This window comes from Athene noctua, chromosome 29 (genome assembly GCF_965140245.1).
Source record: "Athene noctua chromosome 29, bAthNoc1.hap1.1, whole genome shotgun sequence".
Lineage (NCBI taxonomy): Eukaryota > Metazoa > Chordata > Aves > Strigiformes > Strigidae > Athene > Athene noctua.
In genome coordinates this window covers 1,285,560-1,304,780 of record NC_134065.1, presented here as the reverse complement: position 1 = coordinate 1,304,780, position 19,221 = coordinate 1,285,560, and the positions used below count along the sequence as shown (strand labels likewise).

The following is a 19,221-nucleotide window of genomic DNA, read 5'->3' as shown; positions in this document are numbered from 1 at the left end:
TGGTCAGCGGCAGCTCCAGAAGGGCTGGTCCCGCCCCGCCGCCCTTCCCGCCTCCCGCCGGCGCTGGTTGGTCAGATATGATGTCACCGCGGCCGCCTCCCTGTGCCCATTGGGCAGCGCGCCTGTCCGTCAGGCAGCTGAGGCGTTAGGGGGCGGCGGCGGCCATTTTGGAGGAGAGCACGGGGCCAGACGGAGCGGAGGGAGCGCGGGGCGCGGAGGGAGCGCGGAGGCCCCCCCTTCCCCCCGCCATGGCAGCCCCGCTCGGTACCGGCGCCCGCGCGGAGGAGCCTGGGCAGGAGAAACAGGTGGGGTAACGCCGACGCGGGCCCGGCCGGCTCCTATTGGCTCGGCCGCACGTCGCTCTTCACACACCTGTGCGCGGATTGGTTGCTTAGGTTATCCGTATGATGAATGCGGGTCTCTCAGTGGCTGTGGGGCTGGTGGGGGTTGGACTTCCGGCGTGGCTGGTAGGATAGCTCGGCCGCGATGGCGGCGTGGGGGGTGCGTGGGGGTTTGTGGGATACTGGGGGTGGTGGGAGGGGGGTGCGGGGGGGCCCGGCTGCCCTGGCGGCCCCTGAGCGAGGCCCTTTCGGGCTGGGACAGGCCGCGGTGCCGCAGGGACACCCCCACACCCCCCCCGAAAACCGGCGTTGGCTTTAGCCCGCCCCCCCCGGTTCCACCCTTGGGCCACCGCGGGGCTGAGCGGACGCGCTGCGGCTCGTTGGCTGCCGGTGGGGCGGAGCTGCCCTCGGCGCCGGGGCCGCCAGGCGGGCGGCAGCCAGCGGGGCCGGGCGGTGGTTCCCGGCGGCTCAAGCGGCTGCCGCGTCCCCAGGCGAGAGCCGGAGCCCCCCGGGGCAGCCGGGCCCGCTCCAGGGTGCGGGCGGAGCTGCTGCCGGCCGCCTGCCGCCGTCCCCCTGCGGCCCGTGCGGCCTCGCTCAGGCATCGCGGCGGGAGAAGCTTTTCCCACCTCCCTGGTGTTAGTTTAGCGCCGGGGGTGGGCGTAGGAAGGAGGCAGATGTGCTGCCTTGCGGGCACCGAGAGCAGGTGGTGGGCGCTCTGCCACGGCGGAGGGACGTGATGGGCGGCTCCGCCGTGGGCAGCCCCAGGATCCGCTGGCAGGTGTTGAGGACACCGGGTCTGGGTGCTGCCCAGGAGGTGGGTGAGCAGTGGGTGCAGCAGCGCACCCCGGAGAGGCGGGGTGCTGGGAGACAGTGCTGTCTGCAGCCGGACAGGGAGGAAAGAGTTTTGGAGGTGGAGAACTGAGGGGAGCAGGCTGAGGTGATGGAAGGGCTGTGGGAGGCAAAGGTTTGGTTCCTGCTCCCAACACCCCCCCAAGCCCATCTGACGTGGGGGCTCGGGGTGCCTGGCGCTGGCCGTGGCTCTTATTCCTGGAGCTGTCACGGAGGTGGGTAAGAGGAGCCGGGCTGCTTCAGGCCGTGTGTGGGTGAAGCCCTGCAGAAGCTGAAGCTGAAGATCGTGATGAGACTCTCACACCTTCCCCCGCCTTCCCTCCCCGCTTCAGTCCCCCGGGGACCCCCGCGGACGGAGGCGTGAGGAGGAGCCTGCGCAGTTGAGGCTCCGAGTGGGATGCACTGAGCCTGCACGTCACATTGCTGCTCCCAGCTCTGCTTGTCCCAGTTTTAGCTGTCGGGAGCTGCTGTTAACTCAGGTTTGCTTTGTCTTTTCAAGACACAGCTGAGGAGCCGTTTCGTGGCAGCCTTTGCACGTGCGCTCTGCAGGGAGCTGGCCCCCACGGCCGCAGCCACGCTGTGAATTGCTGCTCCCCCAGCTTCACGCCAGTGGAAGATCACGTTGGAAACCTCCTGGGGTGGTGGCAGTGCCTTCCAGCCTGGGGGCTCGTGGGCTCCAGCTCCGCTCTTGGCCACCTGGGAGGGGAAGTCGCAGTAGCTGAATGCACCAGAGCACGGGCCGAGCTGCAGTGCCTCGTCCTTGGGGAGCCTGGGACTCCCATCCCACCCGCCTCCACCCCGCGTGATTGCCAGCTGCATCCTGCCGGCTTGCTGGTCCCGTCCAAACGCCGAGGGCTTTCCTGCTTCACAGATGGGGTGGAGGCTGGTGGTGGCAGTGTTCTGCCACGCTTATTGCGTGAAGCGTGACATCTCTGGTGGGCTGGGAGCAGGTCAGGGCCTCAGCACTGGGGAGCACGTACCCGGCATCCATCAGGGCAGCTGGGCTGGCAGGAGCAGAGCTGCCGCTGCTAAGTCTGCCAGCATCATCCCTGCTGGAAAGAGAACAGCGATGGAAAACACCCCTTGCCAACATCCTGTGAGACAGCGACTCGTGCAGTGGCTTGGCCCCAGGTGGCTGCTGGCAGAGGTGGCCGGTGGTGACATGTTCCTGTTGGGGCTGGGCTGGTGCCCGGCCAGAACTCGGCCCTGCTGAGGCTCCCCAGGCCCTGCTGGGACCCTGGCACCTTCCCACCCCTGACGGAAGCTCCTGGCCCAGGTCTGCAGCCCTCCCTGAGGAGAGGGGCTGGTGGCTGGGGATCCCATCCCAAGCAGGTCCCTTCAGGTGTTGCTCAGCTGATGCTTCTTCAGAAGCTGGGTTGGGAGCTGCCTCAGAGCTCCTGCAGAGCAGCCAGGGGACAACCAGGGCCTGGCACCTCCTGCCACAGTCAGCCCTAGGGTCCCAGGCTTTGAGGGGGCTGGGTGGCTTCCCAGAACACCCCAAAACTCCTGTTGCTGTGAAACAGGTGCTAAAATGCTGCTTTGCTGCCTGTGCCAGTTGTCATTCCTGATAAATTGGTTTGGAAGCAGAGGGTTTCTTCCATCTCAGCTGTCCTGCAGTGGGGTGCAGCAAGGCTAACCCCTCCCAGCACCGCAGTGTGCTGCCGCTGCAGCCCGTTGTGCTCTGGGCTGATGTGTGTCGATGCTGCTCTGACCCGTCACTGGTCAGGGGAAGTGCTTGTCCAGCAGACATCTCCAGTGACATTTTAAGCCCAGTTTGCAAAGCCAGACGTCAGTGCGAGCCCCGCTGCAGGGGCTGCTGTCTGGGAGAGGCAGGTAGAGGGTCTCTGCTTGTTTCCACAAGTACTGGAGGTAAAAGCTATTTCTGTCTGGGAAATTGTTTATAATATTCTCTGAGCACGTCTGGATTTGCCAGGGGCTCAGCAAGCCAGGCACCGGGGTTTGGACACACTGCTGAATATTGTGTTATGGGGCTGAAGAGCTTTCCACTCCCCTCTTTGTTTTTCAGGACACGCAGGAGAAGGAAACCATCACCCCTGAGAGAGCAGAAGAGGCAAAACTGAAGGCCAAATATCCCAACCTAGGCCAGAAGCCTGGAGGTTCTGACTTCCTCATGAAGAGACTGCAGAAAGGGGTATTTATCTTTCAGCCATGGCTGATCCATGTCCTCTCCTCCCTCGATGGCACAGGCAGCCAGGCTCCAACCAACCCAGAGAAATCACATCAACATCCCCCAGGCCAAAAAGTCTGTTGAACCCATGGGCCAGGTTCCTTCCAGTGCCTGCACTGGACATGGGCCCAAAGCAGTGAGGGCTGCTGTGGCCAAGCAAGGAGTGCTTGTGCCTGCTCAGAACCCAAAAGCTGCTGCTGCTTGGGTAGTTTTGCTCTGAGGTGGATCCCACCCTGGCCTGACACCTGGCATCTAGAAGCAAAGCAAGTGCATAAATCCCTGTCCTGCCTGCTGCTGGGCTCCCTGTGTTCACCAGGCCATTGAGGTGGTGTGGGCCTGGGTTTTTCTCTCTGGTCTGTACTTTGCCTGGTTTCTGGGCTGGTGCAAAGGGCACCGAGAACACCAGTGAGTCAGCTGGCTGCATCCCCATGGCCGGCACCAGTGTGAAGAGCCAACCTTCTGAGTGTGCTCCCTGGAAATGTAGTTAAATCCCTCTCCCAGAGCCATCTGTAGCCCGCCTGGTTGTCCCTGCTGGCTTTGCTCCTTGCGGAAGCTGCTGCAGAAAACACAAATCTCTGCTGAGCTGCTGGCAGCCGGTGCCTTCCCCAGCTCTGACACACGGTGTCTCCGTGTCACGCTGCGCAGGCCGGCTCTGTTCTGCCACTTCCCTTTCAGCCTGTGTCGAGAGCTGTCCCCTCTGCCTCAGCAGCGCCTGTGCGCTCGCTCCCGCTGTTGACCCGATCACCAGGACTCTTGTTTTAGGTCTGAGCTCCTAAAGCAACCACAGGGAGGAGGGTTGCTTAACAGCTTGGCGCTGGAGCGGGGAAGAACATTATTGTCTGGGCTCACTGGGGCCTGACAGCACGTTGGAGCAGAACTGGGCTCTTCAGAGCTCCCTGTGCCCAGCAAAGCCGTCTGTAGCACCAGCACAAGCTGTGCTTTGGTGTGCAGCCCCTCCCACGCCGCCGCAGGGCGTGCAGAGTCCCGTGGTGATGTGTGTGACAGGGGAGTGACGTGCCCTTTACACCCTGGGTGGGTGGTGCGGTGCAGCCGGGAGGTTCCTCCGGCCACGTCTTCTCGGCCGTTTCCCTGTGTCAGTTTGGCTGTTGGGAGCCTGAACGGTCTGGCAAAGGCCTCAGCACTGGCTGGGCTGTGCTCTGTGGGGAGTAAACCCTGCCTTTGTCACACCAGCTCATCTGTTCACCAAACCAGAATAAACTATCAGCAAACGTCCTCTGGTTTTGCCTCTGCCTGGAGGCATCTGCTGACCTGGCTGTGCCTGCATTTGGCTGTCCGGGGGTCTCTGGGCTGGGATTGAATCCCTGTCACGCTGAGTGTGGGGCAGGGACAGGGCATGACAAACCTGATCTTTCCCCAGCCAGTGCCCCGCCAGGCAGCAAAAGTTCAGAGGCTGCGAACACTCAGAGGGAGAAAATGTACCCTGGTGTCTCTGAGTCAGACAGGCAGCTGCCGTGGGGTAAAGCTGCTTCCAGCTGGGGCAGGTCTGAGTCACTCCGGGGTTTGTGAGTGGGTGCTAAAGGCCTTTTCAATCAGGCCAGGCTCCCTTGCTTGGATTTTCCCCTGGTGTGGTGTTTTTGTGACCTGATTTTGAGCAACCCCAGCACCTCAAAGGATCGTATTGCCAGCCGGCTGAACAGGAGCCAGAGTGTGCCCAGGGGGCCAAGGAGGGCAATGGCATCCTGGCTTGTACCAGCCCTGGCGTGGCCAGCAGGGACAGGGGAGGGATCTGAGCCCTGGGCTCGGCACTGGGGAGGCCGCCCCTCGATTCCTGGGTGCAGTTTTGGGCCCCTCACCCCAAAAAGGCCATTGAATGACTCGAGCGTGGCCAGAGAAGGGCAACGGAGCTGGGGCAGGGTCTGGAGCACAGGTCTGCTGGGGAGCGGCTGGGGGAACTGGGGGGGTTCAGTCTGGAGAAGAGGAGGCTGAGGGGAGACCTCCTGGCCCTCTGCAACTCCCTGCCAGGAGGGGGCAGAGAGGGGGGGTGAGTCTCTGGAGCCAAGGCCCCAGCGCCAGGCCCCGAGGGAATGGCCTCAAGCTGCCCAGGGCAGGGTCAGGCTGGCTCTGAGGAAGGATTTCTGTGCAGAAGGGGCTGTTGGGCGTTGGAATGGGCTGCCCAGGGCAGGGGGGAGTCCCCGGGATCCCTGGGGGGGTTGAAGAGTCGGGCTGAGCCAGCGCTGAGGGATCTGGGGGAGTTGGGAACGGTCAGGGGGAGGGTCATGGTTGGGCTGGAGGAGCTTCAGGGGCTTTTCCAGCCCAGATGAGTCTGGGGTTCTGTATCTGTGGGCAGATGTCTTTATCTGCTATGTCCCCACGCTCATGCAAATCAAAGTAACCCAAACTCCTCTCCCTCTTCCAGCAAAAATACTTTGATTCTGGTGACTACAACATGGCCAAGGCAAAGATGAAGAACAAGCAGTTGCCAAGTGCGGGGCCAGACAAGAACCTGGTGACAGGAGACCACATCCCCACGCCGCAGGACCTCCCGCAGAGAAAATCCTCGCTTGTAACCAGCAAGCTGGCAGGGTAGCCTGCACTCACAGGCTGGGTTTTTTCCTATTTCCTTTTTTTCTTTTGGCTAAATGGATTGAACTTCACTGTACCATAGGGACGGGAGCACCAGAATTCACATAGTTATTTGAGTATTTACAGCAAACACACACCAAAACTGAGAAGGTGAGCGAGAGGTGTTGGTAGCCCAGGACACACAGGCAGATCTGTTTGGGTGGTTCCTTTTAGCGAGTCGGTTTGCTGCCTTAATTTTCATGCTGTTTGAAACCATCCTCACTTGCAGAGCGGCTGAAGCGCTGCCTCCTCGCTGGGAGAGTCGAGCGGCCCCGGGAGAAGCAGGGAAGTGCTCGGAGTTGCTCGCTGTTGGCTGGACACTGGAAGGAGGGGAGAGCTCGGAGCTGTGGCGTGTGAATGCTTTTCAGGCATCTGGTGTCTGCGGAGGAGGAACCTGTTGGGCATAAAGTGTGATACGTGATCTGGAAGTTTAGTTAAGTGTGTGCATTAGAGCTTCGAAGTGAAGAAATTAGCTGATAATGCAAAAAATTCCGTGGCTGGGCCGAGCTGCCTGGGGTCTGTCCCCTGCTTGCCCCAAGCAGCTGAGCTCGTGGGGGGGACGATGTGCCTGGCAGCTGTGGGAGTGGGGTCGGGCAGTGTCTGCACCGGTCTCGTGGCTTGGAGCTGCGATGGGGCGTTTGCTGTTCTGGGGGTAGAGCCCCACGGCAGCTGCATCGAGTCTGGCTGGGACGGCGGCAGGCGGGGGGGGGGGCACGGCGTGAGCCTCCCAGCTGCCCCGGGGGGCTTGGGGGCAGTTTCTCCCCCCCTGGGCAGGCCGGGGCTGACTGCCTTGGCCAGGGAGAGGCGGCTCCTCTCCTGGCAGCAGGAGGTGGTGGCGCTGGATCCCAGCAGGGCGCTGGGGACAGGCAGAGCCCTGCCTGCTGCCCAGAGCCGGGGCTGGCAGCAGCCGCTGGGGCAGGTGGGAGCTGTTGGAGCTGGTCTCTGGGGGGGAGAGAGGCAGGACTGAGAATAACCCCCCCAGGAGGGAAAAAAGCACCAGAGACGGGCAGCGTGGAGATTGGCAAGAGAGGAGCACAGAGGCAAACCTGAGTTGACAGTGTTGGACACCCCAAACTTGGATTTATTTCTTTTTCCTCTTTTTTTTTTTTTTTTTTTCCTTCTTGCCACTTCTTTGCTCCAGGCCCCAAAACCAAACCAAACCAAATGGTTGGTGCGATGGCTGCAGCCTGCAGAGCGACGTGTGTGCACTGGCTGCTCCTCGTGCCGCAGAGGCAGAGCAGCCTCCGCCCTGCGCAGTGGAAGGCCTCGCCGTGCCTGTGCCAGGGCAGTGCCAAACCTGCCCAGTTTAGGCCCAGTTCTGAAGGCACGTGGGTAAAAGGAAGACGAGTGGATGTCTTTTTTTTTTTTTTCTTTAGGGATTCCCACCAGGTCAGGAGAAACCAAGGCAGGGAGGCAACGGGGCAGTGCTCTGCGTGGGCACGGCTTCCCTTACGTGTGTGCTTGGCTGGCTGAGTCGGGCTTTTCCGAGAACCTGTTTCACTTTCCGCTCCCCCCTGGTGCTGCCTGGAGCGAGGGGAGCGCAGCGTTGCTTCCCGGGAGGGTGTTTGCCAAGGGTGTGCTCGGCTGCCTCCGCGGCTGGGCGCAGGGCGGCCGCGGCTCTGTTCGCCCGGGCTCCGGAGCTCGGCGCTGGCCCGGTGGCCACGGAGGTTTTCTGTTTGTGGAGTGGGCAGGGAGCGTGTTGGGGGCGCGGGGGCTGCTCCTGGCAGCCACGGGCGGGTTCCAGACCCTGTGTGAGTGCTGGCAGTGGCTGTGCAACCTCCTTGGATGTCCTGCTGTCCCAGCCATGTTGTAAATAGATACGAATCATATATATAAAAATATATATAATTTTTTACATGTTCATCTCTCCTCACTTCTAGAGTGCTATGCTTGCTTTTTTTAAAAATCTAGTGAAGCGTGCAAAGGGGCATTGCAGCTTGGGGGCTGCCCCTGTGCTGCGCTGGGGCAGAGGGAGGGGACGGCTCTGGGACCACATCTCTCCCCCCTTTTCTGGAAATGCCAGGCGCAGCGGGAGGAAGCGACTGTGACGACACAGGATGAGATGAGAAGCAGCGAGAGCAATTCTGTATAAGGGTAGTAACCGTGGAGTGGAGTTATTTCCGTTCAGCCCCCGGAGCCGGGCAGGCGGGGGGGGGGGGGGTGCTGACAGCCCCACTCCCACCTCTCACAGGACAAGGTGCAGCCCTGGATCTCGGAGCTGTTCACGTTCTTGCCCTCTGCCCCTCATAAAATGTTACCACAAGGATAAGGCTGGTCGTGGGGGGAGGTTTGGAGCCCCCGGGGCTGTTGGGGTGAGCCAGCAGGAGGAAATGCAGAGTCAGCACCAACTGTCGGGGTGTTGGGGGGGCTCGTGCAGCCTGAGCAGGGCCCTCGCGGTGTGGCCGGGGGGTGGGACGGGGCGCACAGGGGGGGGCTTGGGTGCCCCGGGCCCACGGGGGGGTTCGTGTGGCAGGCGAGGCAGGTGTGGCCGTGCAGCCCGGGGATGGGGATGGGGTGGGAGAGGGTGTGTGGAGAGACCCCGACGGGCCCCAGCGAAATTGCTGGAAGTCCCTGCCCTTTCTTCTTCCTCCTCCTCCTCCTCCTCCTCCTCCTCCAGGGCTCGTTTCAGCTACTGCTGTGCAACACCTCCCCCGCCCCGGATATGGAGCAGCCGGAGCCCTTCTCTGGGGCTGTGCGGGGGCTGTGGAGCGTGTGCGGGGCTGTCCCCCAGCAACGGAGCCGTGGGGTGTGGGTGGGGTTCATCCCCAGCTCTGGGGTGAAGGGGGAGCTGACCCCGCAGTGGGGTTGGGTTTGCATGGGGCTGTCCCCCAGCAGTGGGGCTGGGGGGGGGTGTGGGGCTGAACCCGAGCCGTGCGGCCGTGGGTGGGTGTGCTGGGCCATGGGGTCTCCATGGGGCTGTCCCCCCGCAATGGGGCCGTGGGGTACACGCAGGGCTCTGGGGTGTGATGGGGCAGGAGGGTGTGTGTTGGGTGGGTGGGGTGTATGGGGGCCAGGGGGTGTATGGGATCTGTGTGGGCTGGGGGGAACTGGGGTCCATCCCATTGTGCAGCCACAGGGGTGAGGGGCCAGGCGGGGCCAGGAGCCACCTTGGCTCAGAGCTGAGAGACTTGGGGGGGGAGCAGGAGCAGAGGGGGGATTTATCCTCCTGCCTTCAAGACAAATTCCTGCCCTCCCCATGCCACAGGGCAGAGGCTCCTGGTGCCCTCCCCAGGGCTCAGGGCTGCCCCACAGTGACATCCTCTTGCCCCACCCCACCGTGTCCCCTCCGTCCCCACTGGCAGCCATCCTGGAGGCTTTAACTCTGGGATTTTCAGCCCTGAGGTCACACCTTTCCTTTCTAGAGTTTAACAGCCCAGTTGATGATGTCACCAGCATGGGCCACTGTTCAAATGAACCTGCTGACCCCCCCCGGCCATTCCGCAGCCCCTCGAGCCCACTCCACAGTGGGGCCAGGGCTGGGTGTTTGCACAGGGACGTGCTGTTCCAGCCTGGTGCCAAGTATGTGCCGGTGTTTGTTTGTGCTTTAAGCTTGGCACTGCTGGGGAAATATGTGCCGGGCGCTGCCCCAAGCTGCCGGAGCAAGTCGAGCTTGCCTCTGTTATTGCTCCCGGTGCCAAGAATTCACTTCCCGACATGGATGCATTCCTTGGGGCCACGGGAAGGATTTTGAAGGGGCTGAGTTTTGTCTCGCTGGACCCCAGCGCAACCCAGTTGTGCTCTTGCGCTGGTTCGTGGGGGTGGCAGCTGGGAAAGGAGCCAGCAAGGGGTGAAGGGGTGCCTGGGGTGGATGCACGTCCCTGTTTCTTGCAAGAAGTGGGGCAAGAGCACTTCAGGTCACTGGGGACGGGGCTGTGCCCTGTGCTCACCACAGCTTCCTCCTTTGCTGTTCCCATCGGTGCATGGTGATGCTCAGGATGGTGACAGAGGCTTGGGTTTGCTGCACTTTCTGTCCCCAGAAATGATGACCAGAGAGGGGCTTCCTCATGGTGGCAGTTCCCCATGTCCCTGCTACGTCCTTGCTGCGTCCCCGGAGCAGAAAGACCTGTGTGAGGAGCTGTGCTGGCATTTTATCCCCACATCTGGCATTTTATCCCATCTGGGGTTCCCCCAGACCCCAAGGTGCCAGGGCTGCCTGCCCTCGGGGCCCTGCTGTCAGTGTGGGCAGGAGTTTCCTGGGTCCCTTTTGCAGGGGTGTTTGGGGTTCAGCAGTGAGCCCGCCTGCCTGTGCCAGGAGGGGGGACCAGAACCTCCCCCTTCCGCTGCGGCCCTGGCCCGGTGTCTCACTTTCTGAATCCCAGAATCATTCGGGTTGGAAAAGCCCCTCGGGATCAGCGAGTCCAACCCTCAGCCCGACTCTACAAAGTTCTCCCCCACCCCACATCCCCCACAGCTCATCCCAACGGCCCTGAAACCCCCCCAGGGATGGGGACTCCCCCCTCCCTGGGCAGCCTGATCCACTCTCTGACCATCTCAGTTCTGTCCCACATCTCAGTTGTGTGACGTTGTGGCGCCTCGGCCGGGTGCCGTGGGCTGAGCTGCCTTCCCAGGTGGGGGCCGGGGCTCTGCTGCCGCGGGGTATTTTAGTGGCCTTTGGGCCCAGTGGGCACGGCAAGGCCCCAGCACGCGTCCCTGGCATTGCCAGCCTGGCCACCTGTGTGCCATTGGGTGTGATTTCTGGGAGCCCCCCAACTCCAATTTCCAGTGTCCTGGGTCTGGTTAGGCACAGAAAGGCCCCGAGGCTGGAGCAGGTTGAGCTGCGCTGGTGCTTGGCTCTGCGGGCGAGCTCTGCAGGGGGACAGCTGCCTTGGCCCCGTGCCTCTCTCCATCCCGGCCCTTCCCAGAGGTGGGGATGGAGCAGAGCTGGGACACAGCCCCGCAAACCTCCTTCCCTTCCTCATCACCCCAGAGCAAAGCTGTGGGGTTTGCCTCGCTGGGGAGTGTCTGATCCATCAGCATTTGCACAGATCCCCATGGCTCCTTCCCCAGCCAAACTCTGCCCAAACCAGGGGAGATTTTGGGGGCATCGGGCTCAGCCCTGGGGGGTGAAGGAGGAGCCTGTGGCCAGAGAAGACCAGAATTGAGAGCCGGTGCCCCAGCGATGCTGACGGCCAAAGTGCCCCTGGGGTGTCCCAGGCGGTGGGTGATGACAGAGCTTGTGGGTGCATGGAGGTTTTGAGTAATGGGAGAGATGTGAAGCATCTCTCTCCACTGATGACTGGAAGAAACAGGGAAGTGCCCTGTGAACATCCAGCTAAGCCAGCCAGAGTCAGAGAGGGCTTTAACCAGACCCAGGTAAAATGCCGAGTGGGTCGGAAGTGACATAGAATCAGAGAATAGTTTGGGTTGGAAGGGAACACTAAAATTCATCTAGTCAAACCCCCCTGCCACGAGCAGGGACACCTTCAACTACATCAGGTTGCTCAGAGCCCCGTCCAACCTGACCTTGAATGTCTCCAGGGATGGGGCATCTACCACCTTTCTGGGAAACCTGTGTTGGTGTCTCATCACAAAAAAATTCTTCTTTATATCTAGTCTGAATCTCTCCCTTCAGTTTAAAACCATTATCCCTTGTCCTATTGCAACAGGCCCTACTAAAAAGTCTGTCCCCATCTTTCTTACAAGCCCCCTTCCAGGCTGCAATAAGGTCACCCCAGAACCTTCTCCTCTCCAGGCTGAACAACCCAACTCTCTCAGCCTGTCCTCACAGCAGAGGCGTTCCTGCCCTCGGATTTTTGTGGCCTCCTCTGGACCCGCTCCAGCAGGTCCGTGCCTTTCATGCACTCATGTGCCACTCCAGGGGCTCTCACCAGAGCACGTCACACTCCCCCCTCCCAAGCAGCCCTTTCCGTGCACACCGGCCAGGGTGTCCTGGCTCCCCACGTCTGCCAGGGCTTCAGTCCCGCGGCCTGCACGCTCGCGGCCTTGCTGGGGGACGCTTTTTTCGCAAGAAACAGAGAGAACAGGGGCTGAGGTGAGGGAGGACCGTGTGGCCCCTCAGAAAATGGTGCAGGCTGTGAGGACCGTGTGCCCCGTGCTGGGGGGAACAGCGGCACGGCAGGGGCTGGTGGTGCTCGGGGGCGTGTACCTGCACTGCCGAGGGGGTGTTGCACGGCGCCCAGAGTGGCCGGGGCCCAGCAGCACCGAGGGGCGGGGGGGGAAGCCGGGGGGGGGGAAGCCGGGGGGGGGAAGCCGGGGCCTAGGGCTGCAGCACGGCCCAGACAAGACCGAACAAGGGGAGACACACACCCCCCTGCAGAAGCGGCAGCTTTTGCCCTTTTTCACCCCAAAAAGGCCAAGCCGAGGCGTGGCCCCCGCCCCCTTCCGCCGGAAGCGGAACCGGCGCGCCGCGCCCCGCCCCCGCCGCGCCCCGCCCCCGCGTCACCGCTCTCATATAAATGGCGGCCACGCGCACGCCCGCGCAGCTCGCCGTCGGTGCGCTCCGGCCGCCATGTTTGCCGTGAAGCGGAACGCCGTTATCGGCTTCAACCTCTACTGCGGCGGCGGCCCGGCCCTGGCGCCCGCCTCGCCGGGGGGGGACCCGGCCCCGCCGCCCGCCGCCGCCGCTCCCGCCGCCGCCGCCGAGGTACCGCGGGCGCTGATTGGCTCCGCGGGGGCCTGGGCCGCCGCCGGTCACCCCGCGGCCCCCCGCGCGCTGATTGGCCCGGCCGCGGCCCCCCGCGCGCTGATTGGCTGCGGCGCGGCACCCCGCGCGGCGCTGCCCTCCCCGGCGCGGCCCGGCGCGCTCTGGAGCCCCGAGGAGGAGCTGGACGGCTGCGAGCCCGAGGCCGAGCGCGGCCCGGCGGGGGACTCGCTGCCCGGGACACCGCCCGGGCCCCCCGCGCCGCCCGATGGGCTGCGGCAGGACTCGCTGGAGCTCATCAGCCGCTACCTGCGAGAGGCGGCGGGCGAGGCCGAGCCCGGCACCAAGAAACTCTTCCCGGGGCTGCTGGGTGGGCCCGGCCGGCCGGGCGGGTCGGGCGATGCCGTGATGGAGAAGGCGCTGGAAACGCTGCGGAGGGTTGGCGACGGCGTCATGCAGAAGCACGAGCTGGCCTTCCAGGGTGGGTGTGGGGTGCCGGCACCTGGGAGGGCGGGAGGACCCGGGGGTGGGCTGGAACCCGCTTCCTCCCCTTCGGAGGCGGGTGCGGGGTGCCGGGGGGCTCGGGGGTTGCCCCTCGAAGGGTGGGGGGGGCCCGGGGACGGCTGTCCCGGTGTGTGCGGGCCGCAGGCGGGGGCTGGGAGAGGCCCGGGCCGGAGCTCAGGGCCTCAGCGCCTCCCCCACCCCTCCCGCAGCGGGGGGGGCGCCGGAGCGCTCGGTCGGGTCATTTCCCGCACGGAATGTGGCCCCGGTTTCGAGAGAGTTCAAACAGCTGCGAAGTGATTAAAAACGAAACTGAACTTTGTTCGGTTGGGAGGTGGAAGAACCGCTCGTAGCGTGTGCAGAGGAGATAATCTAGTTACAGATTAGCCCCAGTTCCCCCCTGCGGGCTGCCTGGCTCAGCAGAGCTGGATCCAAATAGTCCTGAGTGTCCAAAGATTAGTTAGCTCAGGAGTTTAAACTCCTCACGCCTCTGACTCGGGTGGAACGGGGTTTCTGGGGGAGAAATTCTCCCGAACAGCGTGCTCGGGTTATAGTTATTTTAATGTATTTCACCCACTTTTGATTAGTCCTGGAATAGCCATCGAAACTTGAACCCAGTGCCTGGGCTTGGCTGGGCAGGTGTGCTCGCTGCACAGTGACCCGGGAATGGACTGGAAGTGAGAAGTAATTTGACCTGGTTTTGTGTAACTCGGAAACGAGCTGTTTTAGGGCTAGCCTGAGACTTTGGGGTGGTGGGGCGGAGCTCCTGGCCTCGGGGCTTGTGCTGGGGCTGATTTTGGCATGCCACACCGTGTCTGAGCCCAGAGCAGGGTGGTACCTGCCACAGGAGGGTGGTGTCTGCATTTCCTCCTGAGGTGTGTGGTGAAACGCCTTCCTCCTTGCAGGAGAATGTTCCAGCTTTTTGTGTTTGCTTTTGTTCGTTTTTTGTTGGGGTTTTTTTAAACGCAAAGGGGTTTTGGTTTCTTTCTCCTGTCATTAGCTGTGCTGATGTAAAAGACTGTGGGTTCGTTTACCCTGGCGAAATTCATGGATGTGCTCATTGAATGAGCCACGCTTGGGAGGAATGCTCAGACCAGTGTGAGCTGGCGTGGGTGTCTGAGGCTTCTGTAGGAGCGTTATCTTCGTGTGTGCAGAAAAGGAACTGGCTTCCCGAAGGCTTCCTGTTAGTTTGAGCAACAACAAGCAATGCCTTTCAGTTTCATAAAGGCTTATCTTGTTTGCTTATTCATGAGGGGGGCACTGCAGGTCAAACCGGGGAATCCTGTTGTTCCAGTCACTAAAACCACATTAATAAAAAGGCGACACATCTGCCTGGCCATCGGGGCCTGGCCTTCGTTTCGGCTCAAGGGGCAGGGCTGGTGCCAGGCTGCAAACTGACTTCTGTGCTGTGGTTCTGATGCGGTGGGGCTTTAAAGCCCTTGTGAGAAAGGGGAGTGTGACGTGCACAGAGACGGCAGCTGTGCCCGAGGTGGGGATGAAGGAACTAGAAATGGGTTATGGGCTGTTTCATGTCTGGCTTGGGCGAGTGTGAGCAGCATAGCCCTCTGCAGAAGCAGGCAGGTACTTGGCAGTGACTCTCACAGCTTTGGGGCCTAGAATACATCTTTGCACTGGTGGCCTCGCGGTGTCGTGTGTGTGTGCTTGCCTCTAAACCAGCATCTCTTGCAGGAATGCTTCGGAAGCTGGAAATCCAGAAAGAGGAAGATCTGCAGTCAGTGTGTGAAGTGGCTGCCCATGTGTTCAGTGATGGAGTAACAAACTGGGGTAGAGTGGTGACGCTCATCTCATTTGGTGCCTTTGTTGCGAAACACCTGAAGAGCATAAACCAGGAGAAGTGCATCAGCTCGTTGGCAGGGATCATCACGGATGCACTCATCTCATCGAAGCGCGAGTGGCTCATGAGCCAAGGAGGCTGGGTGAGTCACTGCCTGCCCCCAGCACTGCCAGCTGTTCAGAGCAATCCAATATTTTCCTTTTTCTGTGACCTGCTCCCTGACAGCCATGTGTCTCAGCGAAGCACAGAGATGACTTGCTGCTCCAGTTAAAACCACAGTCTGAAACATCTCCCTGAAATTCTCGTGTTTCAGAATCTCCTTATCCTGAGCTGCCTGGAGCAGTGTTGACCTAGAAATGTGGAGGGGGCAGTATTCCCAAAGCCGAGTCAGTCCTGGGTGTGTTGAGCTTCAGGCTGGTCCGCAGCTGCCTTGGTGCTGTCTCCTGATTGCTGCCTCTGTGGGGCAGCTGTGGCCACAATGAGTCAGGGGAGTGTGCTTGGGGGATGTGCTGGGCAGGCTGTGCCCCTGCCTGCTCCCCAGGGAAAAAGCCTTTCCATGCCTTCTGCCGGAGAGGAAATTACTCTTCCCTTCTTTCTTCTAGGAGGGCTTTGTTGACTTCTTTCGAGTCGAGGACCTGGAAGGCAGCATCAGAAATGTACTGATGGCGTTTGCAGGTGTGGCTGGACTGGGAGCGAGCTTAGCCTACATGATCCGGTGAGCCGGGGTGTGCTGCAGAGGGACAAAACTCTGGGTGGACTGGCTCTGTCTGGGGCTGGTGAGCTCATCGCTTCTTCCTGTGAGTACTTACGAGCTTCGACTTGAGTGACGAGGAGAATATCTAGGCATTCCCTGAGCAATCCTTTCCTAAGGCAGAAGGTGTGGGTACCGATGAGCATTTATTTTGGGACAGAAAGTGGAAGAATTGATAGTCTGCTTCCTTCAGGAGGATGATGACAGAAGGCTCAAGTGGACTGCTTCAGTTTTATCCTGGAGGGAACTGATCTGCTTAGCAGCAAGCCAGTGAGCACCAGCAGCTCTTGTCTGGACTAAAGCCTCCTGGGCTTGGCACAGCAGCTGTGCGTGGAGCAGATGTTTCAGGGTTGTGGCTGTGTGTTTCTGGAAATAACATCTGCTGCTGCCGTCCTGCCTAAACTTGTGGCTTTTCTGTTGGAGCAGAAGCACCGAACGCTGGGTGTGTGCGAGCCTGTGCCTGCCCCAGGTGTGCTGGCGAGGGGCCTCCGGCCGCTGCTGAGTCTGCACACATCCACCCTGCAGAGGCAGCCGAGTTGTGCCAGCAGCCAAGACGGGCACCCTGCTGCCAGAACACGGGGTGCTGGAGCCCCGCCTGGCCCCTGCCCTCCCAGCAGGGCTTCAGCCAGGTCACTGGGCAGGCGGAGGAGCTTCGAGGGTGGGGAGAGGTGGGGCTGGGTGCGGTAACCACAGCCAGCTGCAGCGCAGCCGCGTTGGCCAGGCTGCCTGATCACGGCTACACGGATGCGACTCACCACACGTAGGCAATTTAAAAATAGTGCATTTGTAAGTATGTAAAACCCCACATGGGGTGGGGAGGCTGTAAAGAACATGTAAAAATCTATAAATCTGTAGAATATGTACAGTTTTACAGAGCTAATGATACAAAAAAGGAGGAATTCTGAATGTGGTAGAACTGCTTATGGGTGCACTGTACTTCATTCCTCATGTGAAGTAGCATTTTTGTGGCAAAGCCTTCTCCTGCCTTGACTCCGAGCACGCCTTTCTCTGATGTACTTGAGTAAACGTTGCCAGGGAGTGTAACAACGATCAGTGCCCTGCTGGACTCTCATTGTGCCCGTGGCTTGCTGGCAACACTTGATGTTTCTGTTTATTTTAATCTTTTTGGTTATTCTAGCCCTTCTGGCCGGTGGGGAGCTGTGGAAGTTTGTATCAGTTACTTCCTTGTCTTCCTTTCATTTTGATCCTCTAAGCCATGAGTCAAACGAAGCTGATATTTGAATGTAAATGTTCTGGAGCAGAATAAAACTCGTCAGCTCGGATCTGCAGCTTGTGCACATCCGTTGGTGCCAGCCCTGGGCTCAGTCCCTGGTCCCCAGCTGGTAGCATTGCTGCTTGGTGGGCTTGTAGTGCTTGGCCACCTCGTGTCCTCCCACCGGGGACAGGTTGGTCCTTGGGGAGCTCTGTGGGACCGGGCTCTGCACAGTGAGGAACATCCTCGTCCGTGCTGCCTGACCTGCAGCCTGAGCAATGCCCCATGAAACCCCAAGTGGAGAGCTGAAAGATGGTGCTATTGTCAGGCCTGCTTGTTTGCTGAACAAGCACTTAGTTTTGTTAATAAATTTTTTTGTTTTATTCTCCGTCCTCTAGTATAAAACTTGCTGTTTCCTGTAACGAGGTGCTGACGTGCTAAATGCTCTGCTGGTGGGGGCCTGTTTGCACGGATGCTGTCTTTGGGGCACCCCACAGCCTCTTGCTTGTTAGAAAGCCTCTGTGGGCTGTGGGAAACTGCTCTGGTGTCCTCTGTCACTCCCTGGAGCTGCCCTGTGCTGAGACGCTTTTCTCCTTCACCGTGTACGTGGGTGTGCAAAGTCCGTGAGGCGCCTTGCACTCGGTGCCTGTGTGCTCCAAAACCACTTTTTTTGTGGTGCTCTGGGTGCCTGCGCCCCGCGGCTGGGGCTGGTTTCTCTCTATATCAGCCCCGAGGAGGGGGAACAGACTCCTCGAGCCTGGGGTGAGCTCTCCTACTGAGGGGGGAGACACTGTGGGTCATCTCGCCTAGTGTTAGGCTTGTCCCTCCTCTGCCTGGGCAGAGCAAGCTGGTGTGGCTGCCAGAGGCCCCGCTTTAGGGGGACCCTGCTCCCCCAGACCCCTCCCTGCCCTGTGGCCCCTGAGTTTCCATCCCCAGCCTGCAGGAATTGAGGAAGCCACGACCTGCCGGGGGGCTGCAGTGGTTTGATGAACGGCTTCCTCCTGCCAGGGCCAACCTTGGCTGGAAAATCCCCCTCCCGAGGGGCAAAGCGCTGCCCTACCCCAAAAACTGCTGGTGGCTCTGGCCTGGTGGGTGCAAGCCTTACTGGGGGAGGGTGGGAGCTCCCTGCAGTGCTGGAGAACCCCTTGCTGCCAAAACCAAGCTGGTGGCTCAGCCCTGCTCTGCAGATACCCACAACGTTTTGCAGTATTTTCTTTTTCTGTGGATTTTTTTGTTGCTGCTTTTTTTTTTTTTTTTAACGCTGTCTCTTTGCAGGTTATTTTGGGTCTGTTCATTCCCCTGGGGTGCAGCGGGGGCCCTCATGCAAAGCTGGGCCTTTGCCATGGAAATATGCAAAGGTGCTGGTGGGCTCGGGGGGGGGTGTGGTGGTTTGGGGTGCTGGTGCTTCCTGGGAGCCGCAGCATTTTGATAACGCCTGGCTCGGCGCCGATAAACCAGGGGCTTCCTCTTCCGCCCCAGCCGGGGCTTTTCGCAGAAGCTGGGTTTGACTTCTCTGAACCTTTCGTGTAAATAAGAGGCGGGGGGGGTGGGGTGGGGTGTTAAAGCAGCTGCCGTGTCTGGGGGAGGGTGCAGGTTTGGGGTGTATTCAGCGCCTGGCTGGGTTGGGGTCCCCCCTTCATGTGGGACCCCTGGGAAGGAGGCGGGGGGGGGCTGGAAGGGGGCCAGTCTCCCCATCAGCTGGACTCTGGGTGCTGCCCCGGGGTGGGAGAAGGGCAGGAGGAGCAGCACCCCCCCGCTGCACCGAACGGGGCTGAGCCAGGATCTGGCCCTGCTGCCTCCGCTGGGGAGGGGCTCTGAAAGCTCCAATTGATGTCACTTGGTGGGGGGGGGCACATGCAAATGCAGAAAATCCCCTGCCTGCATGAAAACCCCCCAATTCTTGCCTATTTCTGGCTCGGTGGCCACAATCCTGCCTCGGGGGGGGTGTGTGTGTGTATTTCTAGTTATTTCTTGTGAGAGGAGCCTGGCCTGCTTTTGCCCAGAATGTGTCCTTTTGCTTCCCTGTCTTGCTGGCACAGTGCTTTCCCCCCCCCCCCCCCCCCCCTCCGTAGCCTGCCCTGAGGGGGACACCCCCCACCCCTCCTAATCTGTGGGGCAGGGAGCTGCAGCCCCCTCCCAGATCTGGTGTCTTTGGGGGGGGGGTGGCAGGGTGGAGCTGGGTCCATCACGAGTCCCTGGGAGTTGATGTGGGGGCCTGGGGAGGGACAGGACATCCCCCCCCTCCGGGACAGGTCCTTGAAATGGGCTTTGGGGAGAGGGGCTCCCTGGCGCCCCCCCCGCGGTTATCAGGGTGGCCGCAGCTGGGTGCTGGGGCCGCCCCTTGCCCCCTCCCCGGGCGTGGGGCCGCTCCGCGCCTCCTTGGGGCTGAGGTGACAAGA

General features: G+C 61.1%; 2 protein-coding genes across 3 annotated transcripts; both read left to right on the top strand.

The window, feature by feature from the left end:
* Positions 1-141: 141 nt before the first annotated feature.
* Positions 142-7,822, top strand: ENSA (endosulfine alpha). 2 transcript variants are annotated; one of them, XM_074928934.1, is made up of 3 exons: positions 142-305; positions 3,217-3,342; positions 5,756-7,822. In XM_074928934.1, the coding sequence occupies exons 1-3, from the start codon at positions 249-251 to the stop codon at positions 5,924-5,926; spliced, it is 354 nt and encodes a 117-aa protein (XP_074785035.1). In that variant the 5' UTR covers positions 142-248; the 3' UTR covers positions 5,927-7,822. The 2 variants fall into 2 exon arrangements, with proteins under 2 accessions (XP_074785035.1, XP_074785034.1); XM_074928933.1 differs by lacking the exon at positions 142-305 and adding an exon at positions 548-1,155.
* Positions 7,823-12,420: 4,598 nt separating this feature from the next.
* On the top strand, positions 12,421-17,210 carry MCL1 (MCL1 apoptosis regulator, BCL2 family member). The gene is made up of 3 exons (XM_074929175.1): positions 12,421-13,043; positions 14,753-15,000; positions 15,461-17,210. Exons 1-3 carry the CDS (start codon positions 12,431-12,433, stop codon positions 15,575-15,577), a joined length of 978 nt encoding a protein of 325 aa, XP_074785276.1. The 5' UTR covers positions 12,421-12,430; the 3' UTR covers positions 15,578-17,210.
* The last annotated feature ends 2,011 nt before the right edge of the window (positions 17,211-19,221 follow it).